The 27435-nt window shown below is 42.8% G+C and overlaps 2 protein-coding genes across 3 annotated transcripts in view; one reads left to right on the top strand and one right to left on the bottom strand.

Annotated features, from left to right (window-relative positions):
• Positions 1-26319, top strand: part of LOC306927405 (prolyl 4-hydroxylase subunit alpha-2-like) — a 38118-nt gene extending 11799 nt beyond the window's left edge. Inside the window, exons 3-15 of one of the 2 annotated variants that reach the window (XM_079507128.1) lie at positions 262-358; positions 2293-2444; positions 4999-5136; positions 6765-7004; positions 14670-14866; positions 15474-15650; positions 16461-16531; positions 18117-18216; positions 19049-19102; positions 20387-20452; positions 22855-22923; positions 24667-24763; positions 25623-26319. In XM_079507128.1, coding sequence (XP_079363254.1) covers positions 262-358; positions 2293-2444; positions 4999-5136; positions 6765-7004; positions 14670-14866; positions 15474-15650; positions 16461-16531; positions 18117-18216; positions 19049-19102; positions 20387-20452; positions 22855-22923; positions 24667-24763; positions 25623-25693 — 1529 coding nt within the window. In that variant the 3' untranslated portion in view covers positions 25694-26319. Of the gene's footprint in view, positions 1-261; positions 359-2292; positions 2445-4998; positions 5137-6764; positions 7005-14669; positions 14867-15473; positions 15651-16460; positions 16532-18116; positions 18217-19048; positions 19103-20260; positions 20321-20386; positions 20453-22854; positions 22924-24666; positions 24764-25622 lie in introns of both variants that reach the window. The other variant, XM_079507129.1, reaches the window with a different exon arrangement.
• Positions 11939-13306, bottom strand: LOC306928023 (serine/threonine-protein phosphatase 2A regulatory subunit B'' subunit gamma-like; the record flags this gene model as incomplete). The annotated part of the gene is made up of 1 exon (XM_079507942.1): positions 11939-13306. The coding sequence occupies one exon, from the start codon at positions 13304-13306 to the stop codon at positions 11939-11941; it is 1368 nt and encodes a 455-aa protein (XP_079364068.1).
• Positions 26320-27435: the final 1116 nt, after the last annotated feature.

Genomic DNA, 27435 nt, shown 5'->3' with positions numbered 1-27435 from the left:
TTAAATTGTGCAGAAACCCCAATGTGGTTTTGGGATCCGTACATACATGATACTCTACTGTAGCTCGATCTGTCATTCTGTTAACATATTTTGTCTTTAAATGATTTCATATCACTTATATTATGACAAAAATAATAGATTAACAAACCAGAACACATTACTTTTTTTTTTAGGTGCATGAGTTTATCTTCACTGTCAAGTTGGTCGCACCATACTCATTTCTCCCTCTGCCATTGTGTCCCCTGTTTCTCCCTCTCTCAGGCCAGATGACAGATCTGATCTACACAGAGAAAGAGCTCGTTAAGTCTCTGAAGGAGTACATAAAAGCTGAGGAGACCAAGCTTGCTGCCGTCAAGAGGTACTGTACAAACTCTAAACTCCCTAAGGGAGTCTCTCTGTAGTCAGAACCTGGGCTCCACCCAAAAATCTGTCCAGTGCAACTAACATGTTTCATCGGTTTGCACCAGTGCACCTTACATTTAGTACAGGTAGGTCTATGCACCCGTATGAAAAGGTTAGGTGCACCAGTGCACCTTACATTTAGTACAGGTAGGTCTATGCACCCGTATGAAAAGGTTAGGTGCACCAGTGCACCTTACATTTAGTACAGGTAGGTCTATGTACCCGTATGAAGAGGTTAGGTGCACCAGTGCACCTTACATTTAGTACAGGTAGGTCTATACACCCGTATGAAAAGGTTAGGTGCACCAGTGCACCTTACATTTAGTACAGGTAGGTCTATGCACCCGTAAGAAAAGGTAAGGTGCACCAGTGCACCTTACATTTAGTACAGGTAGGTCTATACACCCGTATGAAAAGGTTAGGTGCACCAGTGCACCTTACATTTAGTACAGGTAGGTCTATGCACCCGTATGAAGAGGTTAGGTGCACCAGTGTACCTTACATTACGCATGTTTCTTGATAAATGCATTTTATATATGTGATGTATTCCCATACTTTTGTTCTTGCCTAATGTAAATCGCTCTGGAATAAGAGCGTCTGCTAAATGCCAAAATTGTAATTGTACAGGTAGGTCTATGCACCCGTATGAAAAGGTTAGGTGCACCAGTGCAAACAACTATAAAGTTAGTCTGGAGCCCTGAAATGATTGGCAAGTGTACCCGTATTCTATATACAAGTGCTTAGTTCAAATATGGGATACACACTGCTTTTTCTATCCCGAGGCAATGCTGCTGTACGGCAGGCTCTAGGTTGCTCTTGGGTTATATTGAACCACCCTACTTGGTCCAAAACCTTCTATAAAATCTATAATACTCAAGAGGTAGAGTGGTCGGTACCCGGTTCTATCCCCAGCTCCTCCTAGGTCGAAGTGTCACGTAACCCCAACGTAACCCCGACTGCTCCAGATCAGCAGGTTGATGCCGTCCATGGTTGCTCCGCTGTCGGTGTAATGCAGGCGCTTTATAAATGCACCATTTACCATTTTAAACTCACTATAACTAAAAATACATTGCATGGATGCACCTGGGACTTATCCTCAGTGATGTATCCTGAGGTCAACGGGGTTTCGGGTCTTCCAACATGATACTCCTCACTCAGGCGACCCAGCCTGAGTCAGCCAGGGTAGCGTTTGTCTATACAGAGATGGCTGGTTCTCTGCTTGCTGTGTTCAATTACTGATGTCAGTTGGGCTACATACAACTCCATTCGTCTCCAGAGGGGCAATTGGTTGTGCAGCAGTAAAAACTGTAATAATACGAGATCAAACACCCAAGGCAATTACATACAGTACATGTAAAAACACATGCTTTTTTTCTCTATAACATTTATGTTGCGTTTTATTTTAAAATGTTATAGCAGAAGATTTTGTCAGCCAGTACTGTGTCACTGTCAATGTTTATATCAATGCAGAACTAGGGTATGCAAACTAAGAGAACAATTCATCAGCATGCAAGGTTATCAATTAATAATATGCTGTACAAAGAAAATGGAAAGGTTAGGCTTTTTTTCTCCTATCAAAGATACTATCAGTCCTTCTGTCAAAGAGTTTCTTTAATAGAGGTATTAAGTCACAGCTACGAGGGATTCAGTATGGTTATCACACATAATACACCTGAAAGTAATGAATGTCCCTCTTCATCTCTTTAGCTTCTTTCTTTGTCTCTTTCCTTGCCCCTCCCCCTTTTTAAATCTGTTTGTAGTTGCTGTTGATTATTTAGTTTTTCCTAATAATTGAGCAAGTACATTTATATTGTGGAATTCCTAAACATAAACTAGATTCAGTCATTATAAGCTCAGACAACTAATATAAAGTCATGTCCTCTCTCTCAGCTGGGCCAACAGACTGGACATCCTGACCAAAGTGTCCACTTCAGACCCAGAGGGCTTCCTGGGACATCCTGTCAATGCATACAAGCTGATGAAGAGACTCAACACGGAGTGGACTGAACTGGAGAACCTGGTACTCCAGGACCCTTCTGACGGTATGGAAAACAGGAGTTACCTGTTACCCATTTACTGTGGAATTGATTTTAAAACGTAATCACTTGTAAAACACTAAACAGGCTGGCCCCACTTTCCAGACCTGAATTATTGTGTCCCCTGGACTGGTCACCATCAGACCACCGCTTTGCTGGTGAACCTCCCATTCTCTGGAACCATCTTCCCACCATTATAAAAATGCAAAGTTAGTGGATAGTTTCATGAAGCAAGCTCACTTTTTTTCATAACGACTTTTTGTGATGCGTGTTTACCTTCTGTGTAGTTTGTTTTTTAATATTGTTTTATTGTGTTTTTCTGTTTGAAATTTGTTTTACCGGTATGCAATGTTTTTCATACAATATGTAACTCTTTGTTTCGAAAGGGCCTTTTTAATAGTAAAACCCCTCTGTTTCTGTTGACCTCTTTCTGGTCCCCATGAGGGAACAGGTTATTTTTATGGTTAAGAAATGTTTTGTATGGGCACATGTGGCACAGTCTGTAGTGCTGTCGCATCACAGCTAGAAGGTCCTGGGTTTGATTCCCGCTGGGGGCGTGTTCTCTCCTCTGTGTCATCAGCGCCGAATGGGCGCCGCCCAATCCCTAGGTGGGGTTGGTGAAATGGCTTTCTGTGTGGAGTTTGTCCCCTAGGGTAGGTACACTCGCAAAAACATGCAGTAATCCTGGTCATGCAGTCTCCCCCCTGGTCAGCCAGTTGAAGGAAGCAGGAGCTCAGTTTGGGGCTCTCCATAGGTTGACAGACGGAGAATAGCACCCAGGATTACAGTTTAGGCAATTGGGACCTGGGTGAACAAATGGGTTACAAAAATTGTGGGATAAAATATAAATAAATAAATAATGTTAAATGGTAAATGGTGCATTTATATAGCGCCTTTATCCAAGGCGCTTTACATAGATTGTGCATTACATTCACCCATTCACACACACATTCATACACCGATTGCGGCGGAAGCCATGCAAGGTACCAACCAGCACATCGGGAGCAATTTGGGGTTCAGTGTCTTGCCCAAGGACACTTCGACATGTAGACAGGAGGAGCCGGGATTCGAACCGCCGACCCATGGATCATTGGACGACCTGCTCTACCTCCTGAGCCACAGTCGCCCTATGTTTTGTGTTGGGTTACAATAATATGAAAAGATTCAATTTGAGTATAGGGTGCAGTACTTAGTTTAGACAGTTTTTGGTTTAGACTAGTCATTGGTTAGACCAGTCATTAGTCCTACATCTACAACTTATCTCAAACCCTCACCCTAAACCTAACCTCCCACGGGGCAGCACACCTAAACCTAACCATAACCCATGTCCGCTTGAGTATAAGGGTTAGTTTTAGACATAGCGACTTTAGATTAGGTTTAAGGTTATGGTTAGGGCTAGGTTTGGCCAGCCGGAGTTATACTGCCGTCCTTGTAGGATGATGTTGCATGGAGAAAACAGCTGTGGAACTTATTTTGACTCTACTTGAGAAGCAGTGCACTAAATGACCTGATAACCCAAGATGATGCGTCAATATTGTCAGTTACTGGGAAGTGTGAGGTCAAGAAATTCCACAGAAAAGGGAGTTCGAATCTCAGGAGGGAGTACTGGATTGCCTGGCTGAGTCATCATTAGTAAGAAATGTGCACATATAATCACACAGACCAGTATCAGCTAACATCAGTTTAATTTGGCGGGTGGGACAGACAAGTAATACAGACTATGTTTTTGCCCCTGTCCGAGTGTCTGTCCGTCTGTCTGTGTACAGCTAATCTCTGGCACCCTTCAGACCCGATCAGCATGAAACTGTGAACTGTGTGTGCGTGTGCAAGCACAAACTGTCATCTCAAATGCAGTTGTTTTTGTACAAGCATCTGTTTGTGTGTCTGTGTACATTTGTGTTAGTGAATCGCAACAGTGGTAAACAATGTGTGTGTTTGTGACCATCTGTGCATCTGTTTGTATCAGCAAAGATGGGTTTGTTGGCACTCCATATGCGTATGTAAAAATCACACGTGGCGAGCCTTCCAGCGTCCGAAACTGTTGAGAAATGACAGAGTTACCGTGTTGCAGCTTTCCACGCCCGGACATACATACATACATACATACTGTACATACTGTACATACATGCATACATACATACATACATAAACATACATACATAGCTACGTGGTGGAGCGGTTAGGCACCGCTCAAAAACGCGTCTACCTGTGTGTGTGTGTGTGTGTGTGTGTGTGTGTGTGTGTGTGTGTGTGTGTGTGTGTGTGCGTGTGCGCGCGGTATGGATACAGATCATTTGAAAGGAAGTGTTTCTAAGTCAAATAATTGTCCAGCTGTGTTTGCAGTCCTATACATGTGCACACAAGTTGGCGTCCTTATCAGTTGCCAGCACCTGATATATTAATCCGCTATTATCCTGGTGGAGACCTGTGCCCCGAGGGGCACTTTTTCTAGTTTGATTTCTTTCTTTCTTTTTCTCTTTCTTTCTTGTAAGCAAATTAAGTTATAACTTAAGTAGTACTGTATTATAAAGAATGTCTTTCTCTATTTGTGTCCCTCCAGGTTTTATCTCCAACATGTCTGCACACAAGCAGTACCTCCCAGACGAGGAGGACGAGAAGGGTGCAGCCAAGGCACTCATGCGACTCCAGGACACGTACAAACTGGACTCGGAGAGCTTCTCCAAGGGAAAGCTGCCAGGTATGTCCCTGGGTGTCTGCCACGGACACTGTCCACTGTGTGTGTGTGTGTGTGTGTGTGTGTGTGTGTGTGTGTGTGTGTGTGTGTGTGTGTGTGTGTGTGTGTGTGTGTGTGTGTGTGTGTGTGTGTGTGTGTGTGTGTGTGTGTGTGTGTGTGTGTGTGTGTGTGTGTGTGTGTGTGTGTGTGTGTGTGTGTGTGTGTGTGTGTGTGTGTGTGTGTGTGTGTGTGTGTGTGTGTGTGTGTGTGTGTGAACAAGTGTGAATGACATACTGTACCGTATTTCTACAAATCCTAACCTGCCCACAATACCTTTTAAGCCAAGTAGAGCAAACAAAATGTCAGCTTTTTATTTTATTTAATTTTTTCTCCTCCAACTCATGCTGGCCAACAAAACGGTGACTTGTTTCAAACCAGGGGGGGTGGAGCTGTGTTTTTCCAAGTGGCGTGCACACACACACACACACACACACACACACACACACAGGTGCCCTTCAGGAATGGCCAATGATTGTAAAGTGATACAGAAAGTTTGAAGGGTGTAAAAGTCATTCAAGCCTCAAACAAGCCTGTATTGTTCTGTAGCTGCAACAAAAGTGTGATATCGTTGCAAAAACCTTCGACATTATGTTTGTCTCCACCAGCCGAAGGCATGGGCACAGAGTATGTTTTGCACTCCGTGTGTGTGTGTGTCCGTCCGTGTGTCCGTCCATCCGTGTACAGCTAACCTCTGGCACCGTTTGCCCAGCCGATGCCACACTGTGCACACCCACTCCCTGGATGCCAACGACGAACCTCTGCCCCAATTTTTCCATAACGGCCTGTTATAGCGCCACCATGAGGCTGACTTTTGCCAAACACATTTCTGTAGATTACTCCTACACATTTTATCCATACATCACGCACATCGGTATACACTATCTCTATAGTCATGTGATCAACACAGATCTGTCCGCATATTCCATCCCCCGTGCGTGCGTGCGTGCGTGCGTGCGTGCGTGCGTGCGTCGCCTCAATGCATTTCCAATGGGGATCACATGGTTTGACCAAACTTTTTTTTTTGTTTGATGGGCAGAACACAGCCATCAAACACAAATGTTTGGTCAAACCATGTGACTCCCATTGGAAAGGCATTTAGGCGGCCATCAAACACAGAGAGAACACAGAACATGTGTTCTGCATGTGTGTATGAGGCCGTGGAGATATTAGGGAACTAGCATAAAATGACTACATTGGGAGAAAAGGGGAAACTAAAAACCAGAAAGTCATCGAGAGCTTGATCTTTTTTGTGATCCTTTGATTCCTTTCTGAGGTTTTTCCTTATTGTTTTCTGCTAAAGGTATTTTTTTCTCAAGAGTTTATCATGTCCTTCAAAGGACAGGCTGTGTCATTTTGTTTACTGTTAAATGTGGGCCTATAAATCGTTTTGAGACTGTAGGCTCCAGATTTCTGTTTGGTTGCACTGTTACGCGTAAACCTTTTAATTTGGGTCCACCCAAAATTTTAGGTCATTATGTATAATGTGAAACAAAAACGTCAGACACTTGACACATCTATGGCCGCATGTGTGACCAATAAGCCTTGACGAGTACACAAATAGAGTTGAGTGGAGTTTGTCTTTGGTGCCACAGGCGTCCACTCCAACGTCACTCTGTCGGCAGACGACTGCTTCGACATGGGCCGCATTGCGTACAACGACGGCGACTACTACCACGCGGTGCTGTGGTTCCAACAGGCGCTGCGGCAGCTCGACGAGGGAGAGGAGGGCACGGCGACCAAGGCCGACACACTCGACTACCTCAGCTACTCCGTCTACCAGATGGAGGACCTGACCAGGGCCATAGAGCTCACCCGCCGCCTGGTGGCCATAGGTAGGGACAGACAGTCTGCGCCTCCCCACTTTGTTTCTAATTTGAGTGTTATTATTTGACTGCTGTCTGTTGACACTCACTCTCTTTACAATCTCTGCCTCTCGGGATATGGGTCTCCTCTCTCCTTCTTTCTTGCTATCTCTCTTTCTCTTTCTCCCCGCCTCTTTCTTATTTTAATCCCAACCTCCTGTCATGGTCCACTGGGGACAGATGTTCGTTTTCTGTGCAGTCATCCAGACAGGTGTAAACTGCATGTTGACCACATTCACCACATTCCATTGGCACAGATGGCAGTGAAATGTCAGCACTAAAGCTGCGTTTAGACCTGAATATATATATTCGCTCGGTTTGCCACGCCAGGTCCCAAATGTGAGGTATGATGTTTTAGCAGCACATACTGTAGCCTAGCCCTAGGCCTTAATTTCTATATGTCATATGCTGTTGCAGTGCTGCAGTGAAAACCGCAGATCTGTTGCGTTGTGAGCTTGTAAATTAGTCTGCTCTTAGAGAGGAACAAAGCTTGAATGCTCGTCACCAACCCATAGTATGTGGTTGGACTTCCTCATTTGTGACTAAATTTGACTGAGGGACTGCCATTGGATTTTTTTGAATTTTCGTTTTTTTCATGTCATATGAAAGCAGGGAATCATAGCTTCAAATTGACATTGGTTGTTCAGTTTGACCCACCAGTTTTGGAGATATGGCTTGTAGAGTAATGTTTTGCAGAAAACAGCGAGTTGAGAAAACAGGCTTGAAAGGTTCACTTCTGTGGTCTCTAACATTACACCTAGCTACATATTTGGGCATTTACTTCATATTTACATGTCGATTTCAGCTCTTGACACTTATTTCAGACATGCTCTAGTATGTGAAGAGTCTGCCTGTGCTATTAACTCATAAAAAAAATTAAAATAAGTTTTCCTCCTCTGGTGAAAAGCTGTAATTTGCGCGATGGCAGTCTCTCAGTCAAATCTGGTCACATTTGGTCTCCCTTCCATCTCTCTTTTCCTTTCACGCTGTCACTTCCTTTTTGCCACTGTGTGTGTGTGTGTGTGTGTGTGTGTGTGTGTGTGTGTGTGTGTGTGTGTGTGTGTGTGTGTGTGTGTGTGTGTGTGTGTGTGTGTGTGTGTGTGTGTGTGTGTGTGTGTGTGTGTGTGTGTGTGTGTGTGTGTGTGTGTGTGTGTGTGTGTGTGTGTGTGTGTGTGTGTGTGTGTGTGTGTGTGTGTGTGTGTGTGTGTGTGTGTGTGTGTGTGTGTGTGTGTGTGTGTGTGTGTGTGTGTGTGTGTGTGTGTGTGTGTGTGTGTGTGTGTGTGTGTGTGTGTGTGTGTGTGTGTGTGTGTGTGTGTGTGTGTGTGTGTGTGTGTGTGTGTGTGTGTGTGTGTGTGTGTGTGTGTGTGTGTGTGTGTGTGTGTGTGTGTGTGTGTGTGTGTGTGTGTGTGTGTGTGTGTGTGTGTGTGTGTGTGTGTGTGTGTGTGTGTGTGTGTGTGTGTGTGTGTGTGTGTGTGTGTGTGTGTGTGTGTGTGTGTGTGTGTGTGTGTGTGTGGTTTGCCAGAGTGGCAGGGTGTAGCCCATCCAGGGAAAGTGCCTGTGGCTTCTGGCTGCTATTTTAGTCACAGCAACAGAAGGACATGTTGAAAGGCATAGGCCGTCTTCACATGGCTGTGGTGTCCCCGTTTACAATGAGTCGCCGCCTACAAGTACTAGTCAGGTTAAATGGACCAAGGAGTTTCCACTTCCACTTGCTTTCAGCTACCACCACCTGTCCTGTTTATTTAAGTAATAAAAAAAGGAAAAGACTGCTTTTAAAGCAATTGTTTGGATAATTTGGACACATTTACAGCGTATCATTATAGTTGTAAAGGTGGGTCATTGTTCAGTCTCCCTTTCCATCCCTTAACATTTAATTGTGGCAGTAAAAGTGGCCATGAAGGGAATTGTTTAAATCACATCTGCAACAGTGGAGCTGCTCAGTGTCCTGAAGGGAAGGCCTGTGGCCGTACTGGGCAGCTCGCAGCTCCCAGGTGTGTAACTGTGTGATTTTGGGGCTTGTAGTTGACGCCCAAACTGTCTGTCTTGTTGGGTTTTGCTGGGGGGGAAAAAGAAAAGAAGTTGTGAACATTCCTTGGGTAATTGAAGCTTTAGTATAAACAACAGTAACCATGCAACCCTATGTTATTTTCTTTTGTTTTTGATGTTTCTGATTGTGGGTGTAACTGTCTCACTGGTCTGACCCTAGGTGATGAGATGATAGTAGGACTGTCTGAGCATTTCTGTCCCACTTTAAAGCTTTTGAGCATTACAAAGGCATTACTTAAGGAGTTGACATACACTGAGTGCTTTTGTGGTTCCAGCAATTTTAGTACTAGAGGCAGCTTTGTTAACAGGTGAAAAATGACTGGGTACCACTTTGTATTTCCTTTGTCTAGTGAGGATTTAATACAGGCCTGTTCTGTCCCATGGCCAGAAGAGGGCATTATTTTTCCATCAGTTAATAGCATTGTTTTGCTTACCCCCAACAGAGAAAACAACTGATGCATATTTCACATGTTTACTTTTTATGTTTTAATAGTTTCAGACTTAGGGTCCCATGCGCATTTATAATCGTACAAAGTGAGGGGAGCTCTTATTATCACACATCATCATACAATACATCATCATCATCACATTCCAGCCAATCACTTTTGGCGTCCTCACTTTTCTGTCCTCATTTTTTTTATCCTCACTTTTTAAACCCTCGGCCAATCAAATCATCGCTATGGGATACACACAAAGCTGGGCATAGGAGGGGCTAGCGACCCTCAAAAACCAAGTTGAACAAACTTGAGTGCCGTGTCAAATTTGATGACACCGCACTCAGTTTACACTGGAATTCAGTTGTATGCCCCTACACACTCTCCCTTTAACATTAGCTTCGAGTTACAGAACTAACCACCACTTTTATTTCCTTTTGGCTTTTCTGCCTTTATTGATGGTATCAAGTGAAGATGGACAGGAAAGTGGGAGATAGAGAAGGGGAGAGACACGCAGCAAAGGTCGTCATGAACGGGACTCGAACATGCAACACGCTGTCAGGCCAAAGCCATATGGCATGCGCCTGGACCACTTGGCCAGCAGGCGCCCCCTAACCACCACTTCTACATGTACTTTAGATTGTTCTGCTATTTCTTTTCCCAATTATGATGATGATGATTATTATTAGTTTGGTAACTGGTAAGGCAAACTATTAACTGTTGTTAATGTTATTGGTCTTTTTGTTCTCTCCTCTGATTGGACAAAGATTTCATGGCCCTGCCTATAATTGCCCTCATATGATTGGACAATATACGGTGACATCACAATATATGATACATGCCATCTTTTCATTGGACAATACTCCTATAGAGGCAACCAGTCTACTCTGTAACAAGTCGATGGAAGTTGGGAGTTCATGCCCCTCCCTGCCTCTTATGGTTGTACCCGTCTGGGAGTTCATGCCCCTGCCTCTTATGGTTGTACCCGTCTGGGAGTTCATGCCCCTGCCTCTTATGGTTGTACCCGTCTGTCTGTGGGAGTTCATGCCCCTGCCTCTTATGGTTGTACCCGTCTGTCTGTGGGAGTTCATGCCCCTGCCTCTTATGGTTGTACCCGTCTGGGAGTTCATGCCCCTGCCTCTTATGGTTGTACCCGTCTGGGAGTTCATGCCCCTGCCTCTTATGGTTGTACCCGTCTGGGAGTTCATGCCCCTGCCTCTTATGGTTGTACCCGTCTGTCGGTGTCCCTTTTTATGCCCATCTTTTGATTTAATGATTGATTATTTTATTTTCCTGCCATGCACACAAAGTGACCAGTGTTCATAACGCCTAGCCTGGCTAATAAGCCAGACTCAAATCACACTGTCGTGTGGTATTTGAGTCTGGAGATGCTGTGTATGGATCTTGTTTCCCGGGGGGCGGGTTCAAACATTTTCTCTTTGACGCAATTGGTCAGAGCTACTGTCAGTCAAAGGTCTCGAGCATTGAACGTCACTGTACCAAAGCCCGCCCATATTGCATACCGTGTCCCGATTGGCCACACCAGTTCTCTGGTGTAGGAAATGGGCGTACAATTGAGCCTCTCCAGACCGTAATCCGCCGGCAGGCAATTCTTTTTTTGCCAACGGCTGATTCGGTCTGGCTTATTAGCCAGGCTACATAATGCCGGCATAAACACAATTACAGCGTGTTTGTTATTACATTCCAAAATGTTATAACTCAGACTTATATAGTGTGCTGTCTTCTCTCCCAAGCTTGACATAAAATTCGATACAACAAAAACTCCTTTTCTAAAACATACCACAGGTTTTTCAGAATCATCTAATTCAAAGAAATCAACATAAATGGAGGACATCCATTTACCTAGAGCAGTGGTTCTCAACCAGTGGTACAGGGACCACCAGTGGTCCTTGAGGGGGTTCCAGGTGGTCCCAAGATAAATGTATCATGAAACATGAAACCAAATGGACCCATCATTTCTAAGTCTACACAATTACAGAATGTAGAAGAATTGTTATTTTTGATCCACGTTTGCCTGTTATTGTGGACAAAATCTTCCGATGACAACCAATCTCATCAAATGGTGGTCTGTGGCTCAAATGCCCAATACATAATGAAATTAAATTCCAGTCTAAGTGAGAGATAATGGACCGTGATATGAAAAGGGTTGAAAACCACTGACCTAGAGACGCCCAGGAAGCATCCATACTAGCCTGAACCACCTAAACTGACTCCTTTCTATGCCAAGGAGCAGCGCTACTAATTTCTAACACAATGCCACTCCTCTGGAGTCACTATTTGGGGGGTGGGCGGATGCCTCTCAGTCATTCCCACGGTTCAACCGACATCTTCTTGTAGGCCTGCTATCATGGCTGGCACTGTTGGGGGCTTCCTGCTGGTCGCCTTCAAACATAAACCCCATCTTCAGGTGTCGTCGATGTCGATGTCGCTGTCACAAGTGACCAGCACCTCTCTGTTCTCATAGGCCCAGAAGTCGTTGACGTCGATAAGCATGCTGCAGACCGTGTCGCCCAGGCAACTGTTTACTAGGTCCTGGAGGGTGATCTTGAATTGGTCCTTGGGCTTCACCATGTCAAAGATCTCATCCTTGACATATTGGAAGGAGACGTACTCCTGTCCGTGGATGTCCATCTGTTCCTGGATGGCCCTGAAGAAGTAGTTGAGAGAGAAAGCATTAAGGTATCCCTGGTTCTCCACATCCAGCAGTTTGAAGATGTAGCGTAACGCCGCGGGCTCATTCCTGTTCTCCAACGCCAGGATGAAGTCTAGATACGTCTTATAGTCCATTTCCCCGTCGTAGGTGAGGCATTCCTGGAACACTCTGTCCAGGAAGACTGGGGTGAGAGTGCCAGTCCCGTAGCGAGACAGCTCCTCTTTGCTCAACATGCCGTTGCGGTTGTTATCTAGGTTCAGATACTGACCATAGACTCTGAAAGCTGAAGGAGCTGAGAACCAGTTGGAGTCTTGATTCTCTTTGGACAGTTCCTCGTCTCTCAGCTCAAAAAGATCATCCAGAAAGCCACAGGCCAAGACATCCAGGATCCTGATCTTCCCTGTGCGGAGGGGATCCAGGAAGAAAAAGAACTTGCGGACGGCGGAGCAGACATAGAAAGAGTAGAAAGACTTCTCCAGACCATCCAACTGCGGCAGAGTGGGGATCAGCTCTAGGATATAGTTCTCTAAATCAGATTCTCTGAGGTAGCCCTGTCCTGCCTCATCATACAAACTCAGACATATCCTGATCTTGTGCAACCACACTTTCCTCATGACGTAGGTGAAGAACTGCATGACAGAGATCCGTCCGTAAGGATCACCGTGGAACAGCTTGGTATAGACTTTGGCTGTGAAGAACTGTTTGCATTTGGGCCCGGCCTGCTCCTCCACTTTCAGGAAGGCCTCATAGCTGATCATGGCTTCCTCTCCAGTCAGCAGAGGCACCTGATGCTTATCCATCAGGGACCACAGGTTCTGTAGCTCCTCGTTGTCCAGCATCTCTCTGCGCTTCCTCTGCAGTAACATAGTTCTTGACTCCTCTCTCAGCTTCTGCAGTACAATCTCATCCTCTGCTGGCAACCTGTAATAGAAGCGAGGGATGTTCTTGTAAGAGCTGTTGTCTCTGTTGCTTCCTCCACTCCGTTCAGAGTGGATGAACAAGTCTCTCTCTTCTGCTTTTTTCTCCTCTTCGCTTTTCTCATCTTTTTTGTTGGCTAATCTCATTTTTAAAACATTCGACCACCAGTTGGGCAGTTGATCTTGTTTATCGTGTTTCATCCTCGCTCTGAACTATCGTCATACGTTAACTTTTCATCAAAAAATGTATAATGTAAAAATGCCCATAGATGGAGATCTGTATCTGCCTTTTAAGGTAATTTCAGTCAGATAACTCACTATAATAAAATATATATATAAATAAAAGTGTGAATATTACATTTAATCCTTGCTGGTGTTCAGGCTCTGCTATTACTTCCTGTTTAGCAGGGGGATGTACAGTATACATATATAATATAACAACCCTCCGGGGGAAAATGGAAGCTTTAGTGAAAGCAGAGCCTACTGGCGGTGCTGGGATGGTGGTGGGAGCAAACAAACGGTTCACATACAACGCTCAGAAGCACTGACACTAAGAGGAAGTACAATGAATGATCTTAAATAGCCGCTGATTTGTTCAGCTGCTTGCTACGTCATATACATTACCTGCATAGTGCTGCACATGCGTTTAAACCTCTCGAGTGTATCTGCCTGAACTAGCTTGCAGGTGACATCCCTGATGTCCTCAATCCAAATATGACCATACTACTGTATATTCTGGGACAGATTGGTGGTTCTTGACTACCTATATAAGCCTCACAACATATCAATGTTTGTGTTACGCAATGTTTGTGTTTACACTGTCTATGATGTAAGATTGAACATTGATTGTCAATGGGAATTTAATGTTTGTGTAGGACAAAGTTTGTGCACATAAAGCTGGACATAGGAGGGGCTAGCTCCCCTCAAAACTAAAAGTAACTAGAAATGCACTCTGTCGAGCTTCCAACTTGCGCTTCGCACACAAGTTGGCCATGAATGGCCTACTTGTGCGCGAGCAGAGCACGCAACTTATCTCTCACCACTACAATGAGTTCTAAATATTTTAAGTTTTGAATGTGTTTGAAACTCAAATTGGTTACGTCATCCACATATGTCGGTGTTGTCCCTCGGAACCACCCTTTTTACATAAACATACATAGTTACGCAATTCCTGATTGGCTGAGTGACGCCACCAACATATGGAGCCAATCCAATTGGCCGATGGGGCCACCGACATTATGCAGCAAGCTCCCAACTTGCACTCTGATTGGCCGAGCGACACCACCAAAAATACACAATCCTCGCTTGGATTGGCCGAGCGACGCCACCAACAATACACAATACACAATCCCTGATTGGCTGAGGGGACCACCAAAAATTCACAATCCCCGATTGGCCGAGGGTGTCACCGACATACGCAGCCGAAAACGGCGAAAACAGTACTTGCGCCGCTCTGCTTGCGCAAATAATTAGTACTACTATTTTACCTTTCTATTTTATGTTATTAAAGTTTTGTTTGTGTGAACACATAACGGTAAACGCCCTTGAACCCTGACCCTTCCAGACTCCAGCCACGAGCGGGCCGGAAGCAACCTGCGCTACTTTGAGAAGCTGCTGTTCAAGCAGCGGATGGAGGAACCGGCCTCGGAGGAACCGGCCTCCGAGGAGCCCATCCAGCTGGACACCTACGCCCGACCCAGAGACCACCTCCCCGAGAGAGAGGCCTACGAGGCCCTCTGCAGGGGGGAAGGGCTCCAAATGGTGAGCAATGGGAAAGGGCCACCCCTTAGAGTATATATTAATAGAGACGGCACCCGGAGGAAACCCTGAGGCGAAATGGACATAGTGGCCGAATTTGGTATTGCAGTGCTGGGCCAAACACATGAACGCGCTGGTCCGTTGACTATCATTGCGCACGTTCATGATGACACGTGAACGCGTGCAATGATAGTCAACGGCCAGCTCGTTAATGTGTTTGGCCCAATCAATCCCAGAATGCACTCTGTTCCTACCCGGAAGGAGGAGTGAAATCGCCTCATGCGCTTTTGAGCAACTTAATGCAAGTGGATGGGAGGAGAAATCCGGTGCCGTCTCTATTAATATATACTCTCTATTAATATACCCTCCCTGTAGGATTGCAACAGTTAATCGAAACTAATTTGAAGAAAAAAAATCAATTGATTTTAATAAAAGAACAGTTTAGCAATTTATATCTATAACGCTTTATTAATTGATTATATGTAATTAATAGTAATCTATTATATGCATATCATTTATAGGCATTCAAAAATGTTAAATAATAGAGCAAATAGCAGATCTACAGGTTTAAGTAAAACAATTGAGTACCTTTTCCACCGCTGGCCCTCAGACCACTGCCCGACGCAGCCGTCTGCACTGCCGCTACCAGGACGGCAACCGGAACCCTCGTCTGCTGCTGAAGCCCATGAAGGAGGAGGACGAGTGGGACAGCCCTCGCATCGTACGCTACCTGGAGGCCATGACTCACCAGGAGATCGAGAGGATCAAGGAGCTGGCCAAACCCAAGGTGAGAGAGAACAAATCATATTATTTACATACTATCTAAGACCCACACAGAAGAAAACCCTTTACCGGTACTTTTTGTGTGTAAAAGCGCTCAAACTTCCTTTCTTTTTCCTGCCTTGATCTCTTTACCCCCCCCCCCCCACCCCCCCACCCCACCCTCCTCCTCTCTCTTCTTCCCTTTCTTTGTTTTTCTTGGAAAGAAATGTCATGTCAACTATGCACAAAAAACACAATTCCACAACAGGAAAGGCAATATTAGTCGGAACTGTTAGAGCCTAGAGCATTCGCACACACACACACACACACACACACACACACACACTCCTGCTCTCAGACTCCCAACGGGCGGATTTGCAAACAAGACGGGACAAGAGCAAGTTCACAGCTTAGTTGAGTGATTTAACATTTCTCGCCCAATATTTAATACACACACTGTACATTTAGGGAATGTGTGCTTGTAGGGGCAGAGATGGGACTGAAGGAACACCCTGTGACCTCATATCACTTTCTGACTGCCAGGCTGAACCTTTATGGTGGGGTGGAGAGAGTTTTACAGTAGATGTAACTTTTAGATGGTACCCAGCTAAAATGTGCGATAGTTAGAAATCTGTCTGTATACCCCTGAGAGTGGACAAATGGAACAGAACAGTGTAGGCTGTAGAGTGAGGTACCAAATGGGGGCCTGCCTAATACATAACAAACGGGGGGTCCTTCAAATGAAAAAGGTTGAGAATCACTGTTTTAGTGAGATAATGTGTACTTATCAGCATTTAAACTCAATTGAAATGTAATGATTATTGTCTCATTCAAGCTGGAAAGAGCCACTGTTCGAGATCCCAAAACAGGAGTTCTGACAACAGCCCCCTACAGAGTTTCAAAAAGGTATTATTATTATTATTTATTTATTATTAATTTAGGTGAACTCCATTGGATTGGAGTTGGATTGGAGGAGATTGGATTGGAGGAGAGATTGAACTCCAACTCCATTGGATTGCCATGGTCACAACTTCTGTGTGTGTGTTTTTGTGTGTGTTTGTTTCTTTCTTTCAGACATCATTTTTGCTTAATTAGAGTGTAGAGAGAGAGAGGAATGTCAGAGACATGCAAGACATGACAGGAGTCGGATTCAAACTCGAACTCATCAGGATCACATGGTCTGAATCTGTGCACTAACTGACTGAGCTGAGCCACTCCACTCCTCTTTGAGCGATGTTGATCCTTCAGTCACGCACAAGTAGAAAAACATGGACAAATGTACCTTCAACTGAGTGGCTTAGATAGAACACACTGAGCTGGGAAATATTTACTAATGAATGGCTGCAGTCAAGAGTGTACTTGTCTGTAGTGTTCATAAGAGACATACTTAATTAATTTGAAAACACACCTGGAGGTGCAAACCATGCCTGTACCAACATTTCTGTCTCTCCATTCCTGAGGTATGACCTTAACTTTCATCTCTTCAGGACAACTTACTGATAATTTCCCACAAAATTGAATTAGAATGCATTCGTGGTTTTGGCCTTGATTGTGACTTTGGTCTTTTCCACCCAAAAGTGAGTCATTTCATTGGTGCAGCCTATACCACATGGCCAGACTAATAATACTGTAGATATTAGACTGGAATCTCTCTGTGGAACCTGCATTTCCAAGGGGCGGATTAAGAAATGGTGAAAGTCCACCCCATATTTGCATACTTGGCCCTGATTGGTGCTGTACAACTTTGGGAGCAGTGAAATCCAATTACAACCAGGGCCAGACTAATCTGCAGAGGTTTTTTTTTTCTTTTGTACTGGCGGATTTGACTGGTTTCCACGCTATACCGACTTATGCCCACCAATGTCATGAAAATCTGCTGATCTTCTCCAATTACAATATTGTACACCTGGGTAATGACTTTGAGCCTCGTAAGAGCACATTTTTCATTCAGTTATTGGTATTCAGCTATTATGTAGAATAGATTGATCTTGTATCCATCCATCCATCTTCAACGGCTTATCCGTAGTTGGGTCGCGGGGGCAACAGCTCCCCCAGAGTGTTCCAGACTTCCCTCTCCAGAGCAACATAAGTGACTTCCTCCTGGGGGATCCTGAGACGTTCCAAGGCCAGTGAGTTTCCTCCAACTGCGCCTTGGTCTGCCCCGGGGTCTCCTCCCAGTGGGACGTGCCTCTTGTATCCTATATCATATTCATTTTCTGCTAATGTATTTGTTATTGGGGATCACCTGAAGATTTGTTTTTGAATAAAGTCTTTGGAGCGTTAAAGTGAGTTGCTACTCTCTATGGTTGTGCTGCTTCTGCAGTTTGGCTCAGTAGCAAATTTGGAGGATGTGGGTTAGGGTTATTTTTGTCTTTGTAGGTATTATTATTGGGGATGACATTTAAAGGTGGCAAGAACTAAATGTAACCTGAATTGTGTGTGTGTGTGTGTGCGTGTGCGTGTGCGTGTGCGTGTGCGTGTGTTATACCAGTGCGTGGTTGGAAGCTGAGGATGACCCTGTGATACAAAGAGTTAACCAGAGGATACAAGACATCACAGGCCTTACAGTAGAGACTGCTGAGTTATTACAGGTACAATACATCACAGTAGAGACTGCTGAGTTACTGTTATCGTCTTATCGACTATTTTTTAACATACAGATTAACATGAATCCAACATATTAGAAAAGATGTGTAAACAAACAGACACAATATTTATGATAATAGTGCTGTCGGGCCTATGAAGCCATCTATGAAATCTGCCACGCAATTCTATTCAATATATAGTGTGGGTGTACCTGCTCTTTCCTCAGCTTGGCCTGAAAGACCCCTGGTATCCACAACAGTATACACACTCAAGCTTGCATTATGCAGGACAATGGAAATTATGTACTTTACATACATCACAGTTAGCTTCGTGAGTCAGTCTCTTGTTAACTCTCGTTTAATTTCATTCATCACAGTAGACTCGCGTTCATTGGTATTGAGTGATTATTCTTAGAGATTTTTGAAACATTAAATTCTTACATTATTATTAAGATTATGACACACAGTAAAGGCCGTCGGCATCGGGAGTCGAACCCGCGGCACACTGCCATACTGGATTATCAACAACGGTTAATGTAGCCTTAATGTAAATCGCTCTGGATTAAGAGCGTCTGCTAAATGCCTAAATTATAAATTGTAAGGTGCCCAGACAGCTACGCCAGCTGCCCGGGCCTGTCTTTAGCTTACTTAATAGGCATTGTAATAATTGAAGCAAAGTTTATATTAAAAAAATGACGACAATGTTTTGTAAAACTTGCAGTATAGGCTACAATTTGCAGCAGTATGCATCTACTAATTGTTTGTCACCATTGTATAGTGCAACACTACTGATAATGTGATGAATGAGATCTGTAACAATATGTGTGTGTCTGATCAGGTTGCTAATTACGGAGTTGGAGGACAGTATGAGCCACATTTTGACTTCTCCAGGGTAAGTGCAGTGTGTGTTATGTGACGGCCTGTGAGCGAGCATGCATGAGTGCATTTGTGCATAATTTGTGTGTGTGTCCTTGCTTACATATGTGTACATATCTGTGTGTGCACACAAGTGTGTGTTCACAGTGTATATCAGTGTTGGGAAATATATATTATTTAGCTTTGGTAGTGGTTTTGGTAGTTATACATTGCCATGTAATATTGGTGAAATATCTGGAGTAGTGTATCAATAATTGCTCCAGTATCTTCTCCACATTGGTGTACTGTATGTTGCACAGCTAAACGTCTCAAAGAAACACATTTAGCACACCAACTAACAGGAACAAAGTGGATTCTACCAATAACATTACATGATAAAAATTATGAAACACAAACTTAGAAGCTGCAGCGCCCTCTATCGGTTCAGGGTATGTATTTTGAAAAGTTAAATACAAGTCTAGACGTCAAATGGTAGAACTGAATTAGAAGCTTAAAAATCTAAACCGTGTCTATAAATGCATTTTATGGATTATTGTCTGTATTTAATAAACAGTGATTGTTAAATATTGTATTACTGGACATTGTAACTTTAATATTACATTTAATTAAAAGTAATGCATTATATTGCTTGGTTACTCATGAAGATAATATTATTACATAATGGGCTACTTGTAATACGTTACTTACTCCCATCACTGCTATACATGTGTGTGTATTGGCTACTATAAATCAGTGTCATTGGTCGTTTTCAAAATGACAGTGAGGTAAGTTTTCGAGTGAGGCAATCTTTCCATCTTTACCGTGCTCTGGCATGCTCTTAGTTCTTTTGGTTGTCCCTCTGTTAATGTACTAATCTGGCTGTTGTTGTTTTCTTCTTGTGAACTTCAGTCATTGGCTGTTTGAGATTCATGTCCAAAGTGCACAAAGTATACCAGCTGGCTGGATGATTGATGAAAAACGCATATTATTCAACACTGAACAATTTCGTTTTTTAATTAACTTTAAGTGATAATTTTAAGACGTAAACCATCATTTAAAATAAATAAATAATAATAATCTATTTCTGCCATGCATTGATAATGATAATATTATATCTTTAGATAGCACCCTTAGTGGTGGGCTCCTAATGTGAGTCTTTGCAGTCATGGGTTAATGTGGAAAACGTCTGTTGCAGCGTCCTTTTGACAGCATCCTCAAGGTCGATGGAAATAGGCTTGCTACCTTCCTCAATTATGTAAGTATGTGTGTGTGAGCGAGGAGCATCCTCCTGTGTTTTTACTCTTGAATTTTATCTTCATAGAAAGATGAGCCTGATGCTTTCAAAAGATTAGGCACTGGAAATCGTGTCGCCACTTTTTTGAACTACGTAAGTATATGCGCGTCGCGTCGCTATTTACCTGGATTTATGAGATGGCTTGCTCTGGGGCTTGCTCTGGGGCTTGCTCTGGGGCCATATGTATGAAAGTATGCCCAGAATCCACCTTAAATGGATGCATACACATTGTTCTGCGCTTCTCCATACAGGACAGACAACATTTTTGTCATAATGTATGAAAAGACATGTGCACCTGTTCATCGTAAATTATGTCTCATGGTAAATTATGTCATGGCAAAGGCATCACTGTGGAATTATGCACATGCGAACATAAATGATACGTAGCTTGCGGAGTTAGTTCAGTCAGATATACTCGAGGGGTTTCATGCTGTGCTCATGGGCGCATACATTATACTCAAGGGGTTAATCTGCTGCATTACTATGTGGGTGTATTCAGTGTGTGTAAGACCCACATGTCATTCGCTGATGTGGCAGTCAGCTGACCAATTGGGCGGGGTATTTAAGCTCACTAGACTGCATGCTTCTTCCTGCCTTCCTTCTGCATATGGTTCCTGGTTGTTGTTATGTGATGTTTGCTCCCACCACCACCCCAGCACCACCGGTGGGCTCTGTTATTTATGTTCCCCATGGTTTTAAAAAGAAATTGTATATCTATCTCCCTGCTCTTTATGTTTAATTGTGCCGAGCAGGGAGAAAAATGTAGCAGAGCCGAACGCCAAGATAAAATATTATATGCACACTTGTATTCTCATTCTATAATAAATATTGGTTAAATCTATTTGAGTTATCTGACTGAACCACTCTCCACTGGACTAGCTCTTGGACGCTAACCTGGACCACACAGGTGTCGGATGTTTTTTTTGTATCAGCACAGTCATTCATAATTGTTTGCATCGGCAGAAGAATAAAGATGTCCTATATGTAAATTGACAGTAAAGTAGCAAACGTTAAAATGTTGCTATGACATTTGATTGGATATTGTTAATATGTAATCTCTTTGGCAGGGGCATTTGTAGAACAGACGACAGCCAAGGCCCCCCCGCCCCCACATACTACTTGCTATTCCTAAAATGAAACTGTAGCATAACCACATGACTTGTCATGTCACCTAGCTCTGAGTACAATTAGTTATGACTGTTAAAACCAGCCATCACCCACTCCTCACAATTCTTGTTGCTGAAGTACTCCCTGTTAATTCCTTGTATACCCCCTTCAGACGAGTCAGGTTTCATGCATGTCGATCTTTGCATCATGTTTATGCATACACCCATCATACATATGGCCCCGCTGGTGTTCACCACTCTACAGTGTGTAATTTCATTGGCATAAACTCTGGTTCAATTGTGGACTTGGATTGATTGACATACAGTACTATGCTATCTCCTATGGTTTATCTAATATATATATAACGTAGCATCACAGGTTGTAATGGTGGACAAAACGAATGTGAAGTGTAATGCGTAAAATTCCAATTAACTTTTTTGTCAATCAGTTCCATGCAGTATACATATTGTGGAGAGTCTTTATGGAGCCGACATATTCCCTAGCTCAACCAATATGTGTAGTATTGAAGTAGAAAGTGCAAAATCAACCACAAAATCAAGACGTCACATTTGTGTGCCTATAATGTGCCAAGCACAAGAAAGAGACGAGGATAAGGCAGATTTATCTAAGGTGACATTCATAATTCGCATTCACATAAGTACTGTGCTACAATGTGCTGTACGATGATAACACAAAGTCACAGATACAATCTACTGGCATATTATAAGACATTCTAGATTATAAACAGTAGTCCACTGCATGTACGTCGATCATAGATCTTGTGAATACTTCTTTCCACTCAACCGATGTACTCTGTTTAGTTTATTTAATTTAAGTTCAGTAATATCACACAAGTCTCTGCGCACACAATCTTTCTATCTATCTACACTTTATGTAAATGAGTACTGCTAATGGGAAGAACACCATTATTTGAACACCATTTAGAGATACCAGTAACATAGAGCGCAATATGGCTTTTTCTATTTATTTATTTATGTTATAACTGCCAATACTTTCTGGACCAATAAAATAACCGGTTTTGCATAATGTAGTTATTAATATTACATTATTGGGTTGTTACATTATTGCCTGGCATTTGAATGTAAATTTCTCCCCTTGGTTTTCATTGACTGATTAATTCTAACTGATGTGTCATGCGTATGTCTCGGTTGGAAATGACACACATTTGCGTCACTCTTCACATAATAATGCTAAAGTTGAATCTTATTTATTAGTTCTTGATTTATTTGAATCTGAACATGTCTACCAAATGGAGTCAAATGTGTATTGTCCCAAGACATGGCATTGGCTAGACATTGTATGTTCTAAGAGCACATGGAGGTCTTGTGAAGTTTTGTGACCTAGATGTGTGGTCTTTCACATAACAGATGAGTGACGTCGAGGCAGGAGGTGCCACAGTGTTCCCTGACTTTGGAGCTTCCATCCAGCCTAGAAAGGTAATGCGTGTGTGTGGCGTGTGTGTGTGTAAGAGAAACTGTATCCAAAATGGATCCTATAAGTGCATGTTGTGGTTAAGCTCACAGCATTACCTACACAGTAAAATCATTCATGTTCATTACAGATGCATTTGGTTACATATGTACACTCCTGGACAAATAGATACTAAACTAGAAAAAGTGCCCTTCTGGGCACAGGTCTCCACCAGGAGGATAGGACTGTGTGAGATGTTTGGCAAAATGTTTAGGAGTAATATAAACATGTTTGCCTTTGATGGCAATTGGATGATTTGAGGCATTTTGTTCCAAAAATGTGTTTTGCAAAAATCAACCTGTTGGTGGCGCTATAACAGGCCAATGTGAAAAGGGTGGGATATATTCCTCAGCCCAGTAAGAAAATGTGTGAAAGATTTCACGTAAATTGCATGCTGCGTTCATGATTTGAGGCTTTTGTTCAAAACGGGGAAATCTTGCAAACTGTGAAAGCCAATTATAGCCAATTAGGATGGAATATGAAATATCGGACAGATCCGACTTGAGCACATGACCATAGAGATACTGTGTAACGATTTGTGAGATTTTTGGACAGAATCTGGAGGAGTAATATCAAAAAATGTGTTTTACAAAAGTCGGCCTCCTGGTGGCGCTATAAAAGGCAGATGCGGAAAATGCAGGTCAAAGGTTTGTCCTTGGCCTCTAGGGAGTGTGCATGCAACGTTTCACGCAGATCGGTGCAGTTTTAGGTAAAACGTGTGAAAAGCTGCCTCATGGTGGCGCTATAACAGGCCGTTCTGGAAAATGCGGGGCAGAGGTTCATCGTTGGCATCCAGGGAGTGTGTGTGCAAAGTTTGGCATCGACCGGGTTAACGGTGCCGGAGATTAGCTGTACACAGACGGACGGAAGGACACACACACGGACGGACGGACACACACACGGACGGAGTGCAAAACATACTCTCTCCCCATGCCTTCGGCCTGGTGGAGACAATGAATACTGAGGATTTTACTGTGTAGCATCATTCTACCATTACAGTATGTTGAAATGCAATCTTTGTCAAGGTCAAAACATTCATGCCATAATAATCTTTCTCTCTTATAATAATAATCTTGACTCATGTATCTTGACTCACGTAAGCCCTATACTGTATATTGTACTGTACTTCATCGCTTTAAGAATAGCAAAAAATAGCTGATGCCTATAGCTGATGCCTATAGCTTGTAGATCTGCTATTCTCTGTATTTGTGACTTTAACCCCAGGGTTAAAGTTGATCACTTCTGGAGAAAATAGTTTTAGCCGTAACGTCAGCAGCATTTTGAGGTTTCACGGAATAGGAAATCAAGTTGGAAAAGAGAACAAACACTCAAATCTAAAACCAACTAGGCAGGGTGCTGGTGAGTGACCGTATAAGAATAGAAAAAGAGTTCACACACCAAATGAATGCTCCCAAATGTATAGTTACTTCATCGGTAATGTTTGAGATGACAAGGCCAAGGTCTGAGGAAGAGCGAAACGTTACCGACGGATGGAGCATTCATTTGGTGTGCGGACTCTTTTTCATATTGTTATTCAAGGAGTAAGCCCATCTTTTTCTTTTATATCATTCTGATGCTCACGTATTTCGAGCACAGTGTGAAATCCCTTTGTACACATGGTGCTCTCATCCATATCGTATATTGGACCTGGCCCATGTTGGGCTTTTCGCATGTGTTTAGTGTGTTTGTCTGTGTCGTTCTCTCCACAGGGGACTGCAGTGTTCTGGTACAATCTGTTCAAGAGTGGAGAGGGAGATTACAGAACCAGACACGCAGCCTGTCCCGTGCTAGTCGGGAGCAAATGGGGTGAGTCAAATGTAACATTCATTAAAGAAGTCTGAACTTCAAGCACTTTTACTCAATTTAGATTACTGGGAGATTTAACTCAGGCGCCATCAGGAGGCTGAGTTATGTAAAACACATTTTTTGATATTACTCCTTCAGATTTTATCCTGGCATATCATCATACTATAATTCTGACAATGTCTGAATGTCTGAATGTCTGTCTGTCAGAAACACCGCCGTATCTCCTCACCGCCTGCACCAATCGCTCCCACTTTTCACACAGGCATTGACCATAATATTATGGAGTTCTTAACGAAGCCCTTTTTCCAATTTAACAAATTATAAATTAATAATACATTTATGAGTGAATTAAAAATGCGAAAACGCACCCAGGGGGGCAATATCTCACAACGGGTAAGGGCTAGTAGTATTAATTCTTGAATTAATCCTGACGGGGATTGTGTTAAATTCATATTCCATCCTGATTGGCTACGAATGACATCTAAGGTTTGCAGGACTGGCTCGTAGTATAATATATAAAATGGGTAATATACTGTGTACCTGTATATATAATCTTACTTACATCAGAAGTAGTGGGGGTGCGCTGGTTAAGGCGCATACTACATAAAGTCTCTGGTACAACCTGACAGGGAGTCGCAGGTGCTATTCCCGAGCCTGACGACCATTGCTGCCTGCATGTCACTTCTATGTCTCTCTCTGTTCCGTGTCTTTCTCTACTGTGTACTATCAATAAAGGCAGAAAAAGACTCACAAGAATAAGATTTAGGTACAAATCAGCAAAGTTTCCTTTCTTCTTCTTCTTTTTCTTCTTCTTTTATTTTTTCTTTCTGATTCTAATCCTTTTCTTCTTCTCTGTCAGTGTCAAACAAGTGGATTCACGAGAGAGGACAGGAGTTCTTGAGACCCTGTGGGCTGACAGAAGTTGACTGATATTGGCCGGATATGTCTGGAACGCACTCGCATACTATCAACCAGTAATGCCTTACACTCATACATGTCTACTTCGCACAGCACACACTCTGGCATGAGAGAAGCATGAGCGCAAACTGTGATCAAACTATGACCTGTGCCTTAGCATTTACAGTTGAAAAATCTGACATTTTTGCTGTGCTAAAGAAAATACAAGATAAGGTAAAGTTAAACCTGATCCCCAGAGGTAAATTCAGGTATCAATATGGTCATGAGATGAAGTAAGAATTTGCCTAGTTTATGGCACTGGTGAATGTCTGGTTCTGTCTCATTTTATTTGAAACAAGTGAAATTCAAGTAGTACATTTTGTACTTTTATTTCATTGCCAAAGAGAGGACAAGGAATTATTGGAGATACTTTGTACTGAAATGTTCTATTGTGATAAATGAGTCATTACTTTGTCTTGTCTTAAGCTCAAAATGTTGTGTTTGTCTCTTTTTGTTTTTATACTGACTACCAGTCTACCATTGAAACATTTGATCCAAATTCATCAATTTATTTTATTTATATAGTATGTTTAAATTATTGATGATGATGATGATGGCAAATGAGGATACATGTATTATTAAAAGTATTTGAATTTTGACCAATTTTGTCTTAAGTCTCCACAATTTCTTATTGGATCTTTTTGTAAATATCCAGAATATGTTCTCTTACTGCTCATAATTATTTTGATATCTTTGAAGGTTTGTTAACCCATTTTGGGCGGGAACCCCTTTTGGTGTTAGCATTATGTTATGCTTTAGCTATTGAAAAATAGCAGATCTACAAGCTCATAGTGCGCCACCGAGTGGCGCACTACGATACTGTACATGTACATGTGTAATCTGTAATAGCCTATTTAGTCAAATCACTTACATGTATTTAATAGGACAATTCAATATCCAACAATTTCATCTAATGCAAACAATGAAAATTAAATAGACACCCCCCCCCAACATGGCTGTGAGCTTCGTCTCGAGTCTGCGACTGTCACAATTATTTTTTAAATGCTTAGTTGTATGGATATGCGAGACTTTGTGCTTGTAAATCTGCTATTTCAACAATATTTGAAAGTTTGGGGAATTTGTTTAAACTGTTCATATGCCCAAAATAGTGATCGATATTAGGCTACTAATTGACTATACTATTACAATATTGATTATCTACTAAGTGTGGTTTAACCTGGCCCAGCCTGGGTGATCTCTGCTCTAGAGGGACGGATGCCGGTCGAAAACAGGTGGTGGATCCAACGATCTGAGCTGATTTGTCCAATCAGAAAATGGACTTTTGGGATTACAGAAAATGTTACAAAAAACGTCCATTGAACTCGATGAACAAAAAAGGTTAAGGGAAAAAACAGGTTTACTTTTAGGTAGTCTCTCGAGACAGACTGTTTTCAATGGAAAAGAGGGCACTGTTTTTCCTTATGTTTTGACGATGGGTTCTCAGATTGACTTTTTGGTCACTTTATTTTTAGAATCGATGAGTTTGATTAATGTTGCACCCCAATATTGTATTAACACGTACATACCCAATGGTTAAAGTAACATTTCATTCATTAGAACACATGCCGGATTGCTGCTTTAAACGAACAGGCTCTTCCAGTGAAGGAGGGCGGGGTCTGGCAGCATCATCAGCCCTCATCACTGCTTCATTGTACGGCTGCTGATGCTGAGGTCCTGCCGGTCGGACTGAGTGAGGGGGGGAGAAAATCAACCAT

This window comes from Electrona antarctica (genome assembly GCF_951216825.1).
Source record: "Electrona antarctica genome assembly, chromosome: 8".
NCBI classification, from domain to species: Eukaryota; Metazoa; Chordata; class Actinopteri; order Myctophiformes; family Myctophidae; genus Electrona; species Electrona antarctica.
This window is presented reverse-complemented; position numbering and strand designations above follow the sequence as displayed.